General features: G+C 38.7%; 1 protein-coding gene across 2 annotated transcripts in view; it reads left to right on the top strand.

The window, feature by feature from the left end:
* The window catches only part of LOC139949895 (DENN domain-containing protein 3-like), a 38257-nt gene that overhangs the window by 18532 nt on the left and 4890 nt on the right, over positions 1 to 14835 (top strand). For both annotated transcript variants that reach the window (XM_071948463.1, XM_071948462.1), the window contains exons 11-23: positions 588 to 746; positions 1248 to 1344; positions 3519 to 3634; positions 3870 to 4000; positions 4618 to 4667; positions 5493 to 5629; positions 7450 to 7619; positions 8464 to 8562; positions 9023 to 9203; positions 10888 to 11021; positions 12493 to 12713; positions 13844 to 13988; positions 14546 to 14679. In XM_071948463.1, coding sequence (XP_071804564.1) covers positions 588 to 746; positions 1248 to 1344; positions 3519 to 3634; positions 3870 to 4000; positions 4618 to 4667; positions 5493 to 5629; positions 7450 to 7619; positions 8464 to 8562; positions 9023 to 9203; positions 10888 to 11021; positions 12493 to 12713; positions 13844 to 13988; positions 14546 to 14679 — 1774 coding nt within the window. The remainder of the gene's footprint in view (positions 1 to 587; positions 747 to 1247; positions 1345 to 3518; positions 3635 to 3869; positions 4001 to 4617; positions 4668 to 5492; positions 5630 to 7449; positions 7620 to 8463; positions 8563 to 9022; positions 9204 to 10887; positions 11022 to 12492; positions 12714 to 13843; positions 13989 to 14545; positions 14680 to 14835) is intronic.

Genomic DNA, 14835 nt, shown 5'->3' with positions numbered 1-14835 from the left:
CTGTTAAGTATAGGCCATAATAATTTTCAAACGAGCCACAGAGCCAGCAGCCAATTTCACGAAACGCTAGGATTAATTCTATCTCGAACTTAGGATTAATCTAAGGTTTGCATGCTACAGTGCAGGGCTGGGACTCGTCCTAAGTCTTAAGATTAATCCTAAGTTAGGAAGAGTTTGGTGAAATCGACGGCTGGTAACTTGTAGCTCAGAATCTTTACTGGACCGGGATTTATTAACAAGACCACAATCAAAACGAGAAAAGACTAGAATCAAAATGAGAACATGGTTTTATCATCTCTCACTTTCTCTCTAGTCGACCAAGGTCGGAATCAAAACTGTTTTATTTACACTAATAGAAGATTGATCTCTTCAGTTTAATGGCTCATACTCTGCAGGATTGAAAGATATTTGTGAGACTCAAACTCAACATTCGATGTTGAATAAAAAAACAAAAAAACAAGACTAACAGTTTACAGGCCCGACACTGCAATCACTGGCTGAGGCCAGTGGCCGAGTTTACAATTTGAGTCCTGGCTCACTTTAAACATTTTTTTATGGTGAATACTTAATTGATATTGATATTTCAGATATCAGAGTGCTAGTTCCAAGCAGTACGAGATTGCGATGCTGAGTCGACCAGCATCAACGACTCTTGACAGTGATTGCTCATTCAGAGATAGAATTCAAAGACAGTATCAAAGAGATATTCAAGAATGTTTTACTGAGATGTATGCAACACTCTTCAGGTGAGAAGCTGACATCGTTATTAAGAAGAGATACATGTACTAGAGCCCTGCCTGCAGCTAAACTTGCATGTTTAGAGAAAATTGTGTTGGAAGTTAAACTATTTTCAAAATCAATGTTTCAGACACTGTTTGCTATTTAAGCGTTGACATTTCACCAAGAATTATAGTGGAGATCTTAAATCATTTAAATATGTTGTTATTTTTATCAAAGACCTTTTCGCAAATACTCATTGCGTAAGCGCTAACTGTTGAATGAGGTGCATGCTGGTCTAGCTAGATTAAACTAGATCACCAACTTTACCAACCTGCACCTCATTCCATGACTAACGTACCTAGTATTTGGGATACATGGTCTATAGCAAGTTGAATTGTAATTCAGAGTAATTAACTGTTTAATGCATGAAAACTTCACAAACATGGTTTGTGTGCAGCGCATCTGTACAAACCAGTTTGTAAACGAGAGTTCTATTAATGTTTGTTGTGTTGTATTTTTATTTGTAGGGATGTTTATGACTTCATGTACTTTGATCAGAGACGATTTAAAGATGATGAGTTTATCGCAAGTAGACCTGATGATGAGAAGGATTTCTACACTGAGGTATGTTACGTCAATGTTCAGCTACGGCTGTGGCTGTAGCTATGACTGTTGCTATGGGCCTCCCATGCTTTAATGCATGTCCACGTCACAATCAAGCCACAGCCACTGTTTCCAACTCTGCCTCTTAAAGAGATGTTAAATTTGCATTGTACTTTCTCGAGTTCTGTTAAACAAAAAACACAGGCATGTTACTCGGGTTGGATTTGAACCAGCGATCTTTGCAATTATAGACCAGTGGCTTACCAACTAGACCGCTGAGGTTGCCAAATAGCTGGAGGCAGTTCGAATCCTCTAGGTGGTCTATATCATACGACACTGCTCTAGAATTGCAAAAGTCATGGGTTCGAATCCCACCCAAGTAATATGCCTGTTATTTTTTTCACAGAACTCAGGAAAGTATAGAGTGCTAACACACACCGGTGTAAGGGTACAACCCAAATTAAACTTTAGCCTCTGTTAACAATGAAGTTTTCAAAAACAAAGCTGATTTTCTGAGAACTGTTTCATTTATTTTGTGTCACATTATTTGTCAGTTCAGTGGAGAATGTTTTTTATTTGATGTTTTTTTATTGGACAATACATTTGCTTGAGGTCAGTGTAAACAATTTGTAATTCAATTATCCTAATTTGCCCTCTGGAACAAGTTGCAAAATGTGTGATTAAATAGCCTAAAGAAGCGTCTTCTAGAGCCTAAACTATGTCATGCATGTGTACATGTTCATGCAGGTCGGCCCTCGCTGTTGATAAAATGTTCTGACTTATTTCCGAGAACCATTATCTTGGAAGAGGGTTGAATCCTTCATTCTGATTGGTGGATCTAAAGCAAAAAGGAGTTTGATATAAACTTATATTGCACGGTCCATATCACACCTTGCATATTGTGTGTTCAAACTCCGCATATTACTCTTCTAGAAGCTTTACGCAAAACTTACAGCTTATCAGAAGTTAATGTAAGTTCAATAGTGCCTCGTTTGTGTCAAATGCTGATCTTTACATGCATTGCTTGATGTTTGCTTGAAGATAAATTCATTATCACAAGTGTGCTCGCGGAAATACGGGAGAAAAAAAGCCATACCCAACGAGGCGGTGCACGCTTGTTTGATAACTTATATTATCATGCAGTGATTTCATACCATGGAGTTTTTGTATGAATCTCAAACAGGTATCTGTTATTTCAAAAATGTTGTGTTTTCAATTCAGACCATGACAGGAAATCACTCAAACCTTGATGTAATAGATGTTAAATTTGCATCGGGGATAAAGAATATTAGTTTTTGGTTTTTACCCATACACCGATGTGTGTTAGCACTGTATACTCAGTACTTTCCCGAGTCCTGTGAAAAAAAATTATCACAGGCATGTTACTCGGGTGGGATTCGAACCCACGACCCTTGCAATTCTAGAGCAGTGTCTTACCAACTAGACTACCGAGGTTGCCGGCAGCTAGAGGCAGTTCGAATCCTATGTTTTGGCAGCGGGTACCGCAACGATATAATAGATGTTAAATTTGCATCGGGGATAAAGAATATTAGTTTTGGTTTTTACCCATACACCGATGTGTGTTAGCACTGTATACTCAGTACTTTCCCGAGTCCTGTGAAAAAATATCACAGGCATGTTACTCGGGTGGGATTCGAACCCACGACCCTTGCAATTCTAGAGCAGTGTCTTACCAACTAGACTACCGAGGTTGCCGGCAGCTAGAGGCAGTTCGAATCCTATGTTTTGGCAGCGGGTACCGCAACGATATAATAGATGTTAAATTTGCATCGGGGATAAAGAATCCCACCCAAGTAACATGCCTGTGATATTTTTTCACAGGACTCGGGAAAGTACTGAGTATACAGTGCTAACACACATCGGTGTATGGGTAAAAACCAAAACTAATATTCTTTATCCCCGATGCAAATTTAACATCTATTATATCGTTGCGGTACCCGCTGCCAAAACATAGGATTCGAACTGCCTCTAGCTGCCGGCAACCTCGGTAGTCTAGTTGGTAAGACACTGCTCTAGAATTGCAAGGGTCGTGGGTTCGAATCCCACCCGAGTAACATGCCTGTGATATTTTTTCACAGGACTCGGGAAAGTACTGAGTATACAGTGCTAACACACATCGGTGTATGGGTAAAAACCAAAACTAATAAACCTTGATGTCTTGTTTTTCTTGACAGTTTCTTCAGACGCAACTGTTTAAGACGTTCAAGTACGATAGACTTGACAAGAAGAAAGACTATTATTTGAATCTCAGTAAACGACAACGACCTTTGAACTCAATGGAATCTTACTCGTAAGTAAACAGTAAATAATGTTGTTGATTTGATCGCCCTGGGTGGACTTCTAAAGACCTGCATTTAAAACCCACCACTAAAATTGGTCTAATTACAACCCTGTCATGAATGGAATTGTGAAATGTAGTGAATGGTAGAACAGTTCATTGTCACAGGGCAATGGAAATGTTTTATGTTTCTAATATGCCTCTTTAAGAATTAACAATTTTGCCATTTTGTTTGATTATTTTCCAGACGACGTAACTTCAGTCGCAGTTTATTAACACACAGCTCCGTTTTATCAAGAAGAGCTGATAGTTTTAAAGGAGGCAGTACGGCTTACACCTATTTCTGCCTGCCAACATGCGAAGTTCCACTTCCAACAAGTAAGGATACCTCAAAACTCATATCCCAATTCTCAAATCTCAAAAGTCAATGTCGAAATGTCAATGAGATTTAGAATCAAGATTTATGAGTGACACTTAACGCTAAACAAAACAGTTGCTGGTAGTGTAAGCACTTAATGTATTCCACCATATACATAAACTGACAAACTGGTAGAAGTTTGAGACCGATCGGCCATCTGAGTCATAAGAAAATAGTGTAACCCGATTACACGTTTTGCATGACATCGAATCCCCCCAAAAATTAATAAAATGCTCACTGAGCAACAAACTCCAAACAGGTACTTATTATGATTTATTTCTCATCAAATATGATATTTCATGCCCAGACAGAAGTATTTTAAGGGATGTTTTCTTCTATCATCATTAGACCGCGTAAGTCTAATGTAAATCTGTGATCTTAGACAATTTGTTTTCTTACAACTACTGTAATGTTCATTTAAACATTGATCTTAAATCTCAGATTCCAAATGTCAGATCTTGCATCCCAATCATAGACTTGTACAATGAAATACATAATTTAACAAATAGAATAAAACTCTTGAATATTTCAAAAAAACTAGGTCTTTACGCTTTTATATGTGATTTTTTTATTTCAGTACATCAGTTTTATGATAGCTGTATTGAGCAGATTAGCATATCCATCAAGGTAAGATCCTTAAAATTACAATGTTTAATTATCTTTTACCCAGATATTGGTTTTCATAATTAGTATTACTTTTCAGGTATTAAGACACTATAATTAAAATGCAAAAAGATAACAAAGCTACATCGGGCAACTTTTTTACAAATAATGTAAGTTAATTTACATTTTATAAACACAACAATAACAGACCTAAAGGATGACCACAAAAGTAAACTTAAGTCTATAGACCCACTTCAATCTTTAACTGTTGTTCCAACTTATTTTAGCTTTATTTTTTCGAACTTCACAATATATTTTCTCTTATGTTCATTTTAGGTTTTGCGTTAATACCATAATAGTTATTTTTGTTTACTTTCATGACAACATTTAACACTATTTCCCAGTATTTAACGAGATACATGTATACAAAAATATGTGAATTTTGTTGAGTGTTTGTTTCAGTCAACTCACCACATGTTCACGCTCTAGAGATTGACAAAATAGTGTGGGCTGGCAGATTAGTCTTTATGAACCCATTATAATGTGCACCCAACAAATCCCACTGTGTGCACAAAAACTTAATCATTTGAATTAGTAGTGAACTAATGTGTAAATTATTACAATGCTTCAATTTTTAGTGTGAGGGTCCAGGGGACATCTATTCGTCTAGAACAGGAATCGTGCCTCCAAACTCAGTTATTTACCCATAACACAAGCTGCGTTCTGATCATGCCCGGATCCAGCATGTACATGTTTACCAACAGCTGCTCAGAGGGTTAATGGGTGATTCAAGGACTGTTGATATATTTTTAAATCCAACTCATGAGGGAATTGTTTTGATTGTTTTAGACTGCAAAGTCAGCCAGCATCAAAGCTTCCTATCTGTTCCTGAGAGGGATGTTCCAAATAGCGTGCTCACGCCCTCTGAATGGTCTAGATGACTTCCATAATCTACACACAACAGATCTGTCTATCTTCCCAGTGGAGTAAGTCATCTTAATGAAATAAGGGATAATGGTTCAGTAAAGGACAGAAACCCACACTCTGCTGAACAGACACATCAGCGTTCAATACCATTTTTTATTTTTTTCTCCAGAAGACGGTCAGAGCATACTGATCGAAATGTCGAGTTGAAACCAAAGGTTCTTTTCAGAACCACCCAAACTCATTTAGAGATAGTCGTTACATGGTGTTACCGCAAACCTTTACATATCGTATTTCCACTATGCAAAGTTTCAAATCCTACTTATCATGAAGCTGTTAAGCAGAAAATACTTGAACCCATTAACTGAGGGATGTGATCTCCCCGCATGCTTTTCGTACTTTGTGCTCAGAGTTCAGTTTTATTTCTCAATAGCCAATCACATCCCTGCAACCCACTGCAGAACCAATCAGAGCAGTGCTGACTCAACTCTGAAACCACTAAACACCTCTAAAGAGACCAGCATCTCAAACACTCTTCAGTCTCCTGAAGATGATAAAATCAAGTTTGTATAAATGTTGCGACCAATTAAAAACATTAAAAGCACTCTCCACAGTAGTGAACTAAATAACGAGAAGTCCACCGATCCACCCCCAAAAAAATAAGCAAAAGTAGTAGTCCCTGTCGATTTCCTACCTCCCTGAGTAGATTTTGTTTGTTTACCCATACACCGATGTGTGTTAGCACCGTAACCTCAGTATTTGTATTTGCACCCATTTGCACACATTTGTTTCATTGCTGCCCTACATTTAAACTTACACATTTTACAAAGTTTTATAAGTGTATTCAAATTATGAGTAGTTTACAGTATTACTTAGTATCTTAGGATATGAAAGTTTACAATGATTTAGATAGTTATATATAAGGAAGCTTTTAAAGTAGGACAACAATTAGGTTAGGGTGAAGCAGAGGCTTTTGTGCCTTAACCTATGGACAGACAAACAACATAAAATACTATACAGAAGAAAGAAAACACAAGACAGACTAGACAAACAAAATACACGACAGAGGCTAATATACGATGGTGAGTAAGTTAACAATATACTTAAATAAACCTACGAATAAGCATCAAGAAGTTGTTTTTTTAATTTTCTTGTGCAGGAAGAGTGATTGAAGAGTCCTGAGTCCTGTGAAAAAATGTCACAGGCATGTTACTTGGGTGGGATTCGAACCGACGACCCTTGCAATTCTAGAGCAGTGTCTTACCAACTAGACTACCGAGGTTGCCCGGTAGCTAGAGGCAGTTTGAATCCTATGTTTTGGCAGCGAGTACCGAAATGATTTAAAGACAGTGGACACTATTGGTAATTGTCAAAGACTAGCCTTCACAGTTGGTGTATCTCAACATATGCATAAAATAACAAACCTGTGAAAATTTGAGCTCAATCGGTCATCGAACTTGCGAGATAATAATGAAAGAAAAAACACCCTTGTCACACGAAGTTGTGTGCGTTTAGATAGTTGATTTCAAGACCTCAAGTTCTCAATCTGAGGTCTTGAAATCAAATTCGTGGAAAATTACTTCTTTCTCGAAAACTACGGCACTTCAGAGGGAGCCATTTCTCACAATGTTTCATACCATCAACCTCTCCCCATAACTCGTAATCAAGAAAGGTTTTATGCTAATAATTATTTTGAGTAATTACCAATAGTGTCCACTGCCTTTAATAGATGTTAAATTTGCATTGGAGATAAAGATTTCTTTTTTTTCTTTTTTTTAAAACCCATACACCCATGTGTGTTAGCACTGTATACATGTACATGGATACCACACCATGCAGAGGAAATAATGAAATCATGAATTTGTAAATTGATGAATTGCAGGGAAATAACTCGAGTAGTTGAAGACCTAAGTGCTTCAGAGAAAGCTGAACTTGAAGAGCAAGATTTCTACAAACGAGGAGAGATCTTAAATAAAATCAGTCAGCGTAAACGACCAACTGGGACTTCTACACCAACTATAATAGAGGATCTACCACAGGAGGGATTGATATGTAAATGTGGCTGTGTTTCAATTAATATAATAATACTGGCTTCTTTTGGAGCCCTTTATCACTTTTCTGAAAGCGCTCAGTATTTTTGTCGTGCAAAGTATTTGGGGCTACATGTATGTCGCCTATTCCTTTATACATGTAGCACCATGTAACGGTTTACAAAGTGCTGTGGTGCAGTATGCTGCTGAACACACCAGGAAGACCAGTAAGTGCACTGGGTTCTTTTACATGTGCAACACAACACGCAGGACCAACAGCTGAGGAAGCAATGATTAAAGTGTCTTGCTTATGGGACAAAAGTGTTACGACCAGCCGTCGATTTCACAAAGAGTTAGGACTCATCTTATCTCGAGTTAGGACGAGTTACTAGTCCTAACTTAGGATTAATCTTAAGGTCTGCATGCTACAGTGCAGGGTTGGGACTCGTCCTAAGTCATAAGATTAATCCTAAGTTAGGAAGAGTTTTGTGAAATCAACGGCAGGACTCGAAACCCACACCCTGCTGATCAGAAACACCAGAGCTTGAGCTCAGTGTTCTTACCTTAAGGGGATGCGACTTTTTTAGTTTCAGGTATCAATGGACCAATCCGGCCTATCAATCAAACTGTGCGCGTTCACCCATTTGATCAATCACAGCAATGATTGTGGTCGGACAAATTCGGTCATGCGTGCGCGTATGTTTGGCACGCGCGGCAGAATCGTGCAGAATGTCATTGGGAGTGTTCGTACACGTGTCTTGCTCACGTGCGCGGTGGGCGGAGCTTAGTGGAAAGCCGGAACGGTCCATATGACCCAAAAGGGAATGGGTAAATATTTGATTTCAATCTTTTATTTCATGTTTCAGGTCATGCTGAATTTGTTCTCCATATTCAGAATCTGGAGATTGCTATTGATATGGACGTCATTGATAGACTCTTCAATGCACTCACTGGAAACCAATCGGGTAGGCTCACTCTAAGGAAAATCATATTCTTGTAAAAAACACTGTGTGGACACATAGTGTTTCAAGTCCCTACATTATGTGGACCTATTTTGTTCTCGGTTCTACACTTTGTAGTATGTAGCGTTAAACAAACACATTTAGGTTTGTAGATGGTGTAAGCCGAAAACACACTTTTGTTCTTCCATTGTTAGGCCTCCTTTTTTTTTTGTGATTTCCCATTTTGTGGAGTCAAATTTTTGACTCCTTAGAATGGCCGACCGTGTTTGTTTGAAAAGTGAAAGGAAAACCATGCAATTTCGAGGCTTATTTGTGTGGATTATTATATTCTACTTTCTAGTAAAAATCTTTCTAACTAATATGCATGTCATAACTAACAGTTTCAAATGCTTTTCCTGGACCAACTCACCCAATCAAAGGCAACGTGTCCCTTTAAGATTGTGTTCTTATCTTTTGATCGTAGTTCTTGATGCCGAAACTTTCTTGTTCTTTGTGGATGCTTGGAAAGAAGGGGAGATTGAAGGAACGGTGATTCCAGATGAGATTTATGAACGTCATCTTGTTAACACTGAGAGTGTCTTAAAGATCTCATCATTGATTAGCTCTGATCAAGGAATGGGGAGATTGGTCTTAACAGATAAGAGGTTAGTTATTAAAGATCTCATAGCTCGGGTCAAGGAATCGGGAGGTTGGTCTTAACAGATAAGAGGTTAGTTATTAAAGATCTCATAGCTCGGGTCAAGGAATCGGGAGATTGGTCTTAACAGATAAGAGGTTAGTTATTAAAGATCTCATAGCTCGTGTCAAGGAATCGGGAGATTGGTCTTAACAGATAAGAGGTTAGTTATTAAAGACCATGTCATTGATTAGCTTTGATCAAGGAATGGGGAGATTGGTCTTGACAGATAAGAGGTTAGTTATTAAAGATCTCATAGCTCGGGTCAAGGAATCGGGAGATTGGTCTTAACAGATAAGAGGTTAGTTATTAAAGATCTCATAGCTCGGGTCAAGGAATCGGGAGATTGGTCTTAACAGATAAGAGGTTAGTTATTAAAGATCTCATAGCTCGGGTCAAAGAATCGGGAGATTGGTCTTAACAGATAAGAGGTTAGTTATTAAAGATCTCATTGATTAGCTTGATCAAGGAATGGGGAGATTGGTCTTAACAGATAAGAGGTTAGTTCTTAAAGATCTCATCATTGATTAGCTCTGATCAAGGAATGGGGAGATTGGTCTTAACAGATAAGAGATTAGTTCTTAAAGATCTCATCATTGATTAGCTCTGATCAAGGAATGGGGAGATTGGTCTTAACAGATAAGAGGTTAGTTATTAAGATGTTTGACCACACCACAACACTCACAACTGACTCGCAACATATTTAAACATTAACATCTACATGTAGTTGAGTAACCTTCCTTGTTTAAAGACGCTGGACACACTATTGGTAATTTTCAAAGACCAGTCTTCTCACTTTGTGTATCTCAACATTTGCATAAAATAACAAACCTGTGAAAATTTGGGCTCAATCACTCATCGAAATTGCGAGATGATAATTAAAGAAAAAATAACCTCGTCACACGAAGTTGTGTGCTTTCAGATGCTTGATTTTGAGACCTCAAATTCTTAATTTGAGGTCTCTTAATCAAATTCGTGGAAAATTACTTCTTTCTTGAAAACTACGTTACTGCCAATTCTCACAATGTTTTATACCATCAATAGCTCCACATTACTCGTTACCAAATTAGGTTTCATGCTATGAATTATTTTGAGGAATTACCAATAGTGTCCACTGCCTTTAACTTCTCCATATTCAAATCTGATTATAAGTAATGTTTTTGTTATTTGGTTTTACATTTGTCAACACAGTACACTCAGTATTTTCCCGAGTTCTGTGAAAACAAAAATCACAGGCATAATACTCAGGTGGGATTAGAACGCACGATGTTTGCTAAACACATTTGATGTTTTTTTGAACGGTGTGTTGTGGCCGAGCAGATAAAGAGCACCAAACTCAAGCTGTGTTGCTTCTGTTCAGCAGAGTGTGGGTTCGAGTCCCTGAGCACAACACTTAACTAAATTGCTTTCTCCAACCAGGGGTAAATGGGCACCTATGAGGGCAGAGTTGGTTCTTGTGATTGATTAAGCTTAGAAGCGCATAATTTGTTGCACAAGGCTGTTTACTCCCAAGGGAGCTGAGATGGTTTAAGGAATGAATTAAATGGCCCAGTGACCAGGGGTAATAATGCTGGAAACGCTTTGAGACGCCCTTCGGGTGTTTAAGGCCCAATATAAAAAACAATTATTATTATTTGTATTATTATTTGCAGACTGTTTGTTGTAACTCAAGGGAATAACACATTCCATGAAGTCATTCGGATCAAAGACATCAGCTGTTTAGAGAGATTTGAGAGATCATTCCTACTTCTAAGTAGTGCACCAGCTCTAAGGGTTTACAGCAAACGTAAGTAATCATTGCTTCTTAACAAATCCCTCACCTGGGCCCAATGTCATGCCTCTGCTTACCATAAGCAAATCAACGCTTACATCAAAGCAATCTTTAAGGCGGCACTTGCTCTGTAAGCAAAGAGAGGTGATCACAAAAATGGTGATTTGCAGAATTCTTCAGCATTTTTTAAGCAGAGTCATGAAATTTGTCCCAGTTTGTTTATCTTCATTCAAATACCTTGGGTACCTTACTGGTTGATACATGTAATAATAATAATTTATTAAATTTACATTACCCTCTCTCCATGACCAGCCTATTCGAGGGCCCATAACATTGAAAATGTGAAAATGCTACGAGAAAATTACACAGAGATTTTGTTTTTAAAGTAAACCGGTTGTGTTATTGTTATTGTTTTTAATTAGTGCCCGACAAAGAGCTGTACATGGCAAACCTTAAGGGAGAGTGTAAAGGCTGAGTCACACTGCAGCGATAACGAAAATGATAACGATCACGACGCAAAGAGAGCGCATTCTATTGGTTGAATGAGCGTGTGCGTATTCTGCGTGGAGCAATTCAACCAATAGAATGCACTCTCTTTGCGTCGTAATCATTATCGTTTCCGTTATCGCTGCAGTGTGACTTGGCCTTAATACCTGGTATACACTAATCACTGAGATGTGGTCTGGACGCGCCATCGCTGATGCTTGTTATTATTGTTTTTAATTTCTAGTACCTGACAAAGAGCCGTACATGGCAAACCTTAAGGGAGAGCGTAATACCTGGTATACACTAATTACTGAGATGTGGTCTGGACGTGCCATCGCTGATGCTTGTTATTATTGTTTTTAATTTCTAGTACCTGACAAAGAGCCATACATGGCAAACCTTAAGGGAGAGCGTAATACCTGGTATACACTAATCACTGAGATGTGGTCTGGACGCGCCATCGCTGATGCTTGTTATTATTATTTTTAATTTCTAGTACCTGACAAAGAGCCGTACATGGCAAACCTTAAGGGAGAGCGTAATACCTGGTATACACTAATCACTGAGATGTGGTCTGGACGCGCCATCGCTGATGCTTGTTATTATTGTTTTTAATTTCTAGTACCTGACAAAGAGCCGTACATGGCAAACCTTAAGGGAGAGCGTAATACCTGGTATACACTAATCAATGAGATGTGGTCTGGACGCGCCATCGCTGATGCTTGTTATTGATGTTTTTAATTTCTAGTGCCAGACAAAGAGCCATACATGGCAAACCTTAAGGGAGAGCGTAATACCTGGTATACACTAATCACTGAGATGTGGTCTAGAAGCGCCATCGCTGATGCTTGTTATTATTGTTTTTAATTTCTAGTACCTGACAAAGAGCCGTACATGGCAAACCTTAAGGGAGAGCGTAATACCTGGTATACACTAATCAATGAGATGTGGTCTGGACGCGCCATCGCTGATGCTTGTTATTGATGTTTTTAATTTCTAGTGCCAGACAAAGAGCCATACATGGCAAACCTTAAGGGAGAGCGTAATACCTGGTATACACTAATCAATGAGATGTGGTCTGGACGCGCCATCGCTGATGCCCAGAAGGATCCTCATATTGTACAACAAGCTGCTAGGAATATCTGTCTTCTTGATGCAGCGATACGCAGCGCTGAGAATGCTGGGGCTACACATGCTAAACACTTGGAGCATGTATCTCAGGTGGGTACCAGTGGTGGGTAATAATAAAACTAATAATAATAATACGAGCACCAGACTCAAGCTCTGGTGTTTCTGATCAGCAGAGTGTAGGATCATCTGTCTGCTCGATGCAGCGATACGTAGTGATGAGAATGCTGGGGCTACACATGCTTAACACTTGGAGCATGTATCTCAGGTTGGTACCATTGGGTAATAGTAATAATAATAATAATGAGAGCACCAGACTCTTGCTCTGGTGTTTCTGATCAGCAGAGTGTAGGATCATCTGTCTGCTTGATGCAGCGATACGTAGCGTTGAGAATGATGCTCAGGTGGGTACCATTGGGTGGGCAAGATACCAGGCCAAAAATAATTTGAATCAAAGACTTGTGCTTTATAAACCTACATGTACGTGTAGTGCACATGTAGTCTACTAGAACAGCATACTTGCAAACTGTTCAGATGAAGATTTTTGAGATTACAGGCTGCAAACAAATCAGAACATTCCTATTCTGACAATGACAGCAACTAAAAACAAGATCACAAAAGGTCTGGCAAAAGAGGGTGCCATTTGCTTGTGACAGTAGAGGTTTTCTTAGGGGAAACAATGCTTTGTGTGATGTCTTACATCATTTGTATGTGTTCATGTAGCTTACTAAACTGTTGTGGTGATTAGTATAACTGTTATGTAACAATAAATCAGTCAGGCATGACGGCATGAGTGACCAGCTCCCAAGCTGGCCACGAGGCCGTCAGTCTGAATCCTGCACCCAAGCTGAGCGTCCACCGTGTCCTTTCCTTTAGTGCAGGACTCGTCGACTCACCCCCTTGTACTGGCACAACTTCTTGTTGCTATCTGTGGACTTTAAAAACCGATGTTCCTATTTCTGAGGTTTCAATATTGGCAGGTATGATGCAGTCTCCTTGGAGATGACCAGTACATGGTGGAGTTGCATATAAATGTTCTTGTTACAAATTGCTGGGGGCAATAATGTAAAACACAATATTGAACCATTCACTGCAAAACATTATCTGCCACCTTACGCTTAATTACATGCGTAAAGTAGTTGTTTTCATGAAGTATGGAAACAAATGTGAGTTTCGAATCGAATTTGAATTGAGTATTTGATATGTTGCTGTTTTGGTTTCAGGTTTTATGTCACTTCACACGGTTGAAAGACGAAGGAATGGCAAGTGTTGCGCCAGAGACAGGGAGTGCCTTAGTGCATAAATTCAATCCTTCGGCTAATGAAGCTCAACGTAGTACAGTAGAAGCAATGCTATACACACCAGGAAGTAAGTCTACTTTAAAAAGTTGATTGCTATTAGATTGGGTTTTTTTATTTGTTATTTCAGCCACATCCAACAGCGCACGCGCCAATGACAGAATGGATAAAAACATCAAATTAAATAAAACTGTGATTTGTAAATAAAAGTAAAATAATGGATGAATAATGAATTATGTGTTATATAATGAAACATACATGTATGTAAATAATTGTGTTAAATAATAAACTTACACTTGGCGCCTCTGAGAGTCGAGAACCCCAAAACCACAACAGAGGTCGACGTGAACGAGGTCCGAATGAGACTCTACGGCAAAGTCCGCTGTTACTTATCTGTTTCCTCTGCTCATTTAAATGAAAATGTCAATTTGATTTTGATTTCTTTCTTTTGACTCACCAACCACAAGTGGAAAGAGGATTGTAAATTCTAGTTATAGTTTATTGTCAATGGCCCCTTACACAATAAAGCAGCAACGGAGAAATGGAGAAAAAGATGATTTGAACTTGTAGCTGAAAATGTTTGCATTTTTCACTAGCCAACTTACCTGTGTTACCCTCTACTCACAGACCGCAGTGATGGCCGCTATGAGGAAGACTCATGTCCCAGGCTATGGTGTGCCATGGGGTCAGGAAAGGTCAAAGTGTTTGATGGCAGTAACTTCTTATTGGAGGCAGAGATTCCTGAGGCCAAAGATCGAGTTGTGAGTTTTGCTGTGATTTCGGAAACTTTCCTTATTTTGTTTTTATGTTTACTTTAAAGGCACTGTACACATTCGGTAATTACTCAAAATGTAAATTAGCATAAAAAGTTACTTGGTAAGCAGCAACGAAGAGCTGTTGATCATTGATAGTATAAA

Source organism: Asterias amurensis, chromosome 17 (genome assembly GCF_032118995.1).
Source record: "Asterias amurensis chromosome 17, ASM3211899v1".
Lineage (NCBI taxonomy): Eukaryota > Metazoa > Echinodermata > Asteroidea > Forcipulatida > Asteriidae > Asterias > Asterias amurensis.
The sequence above is the reverse complement of the archived record's forward strand: the minus strand, read 5'-3'. Positions and strand labels throughout refer to the sequence as shown.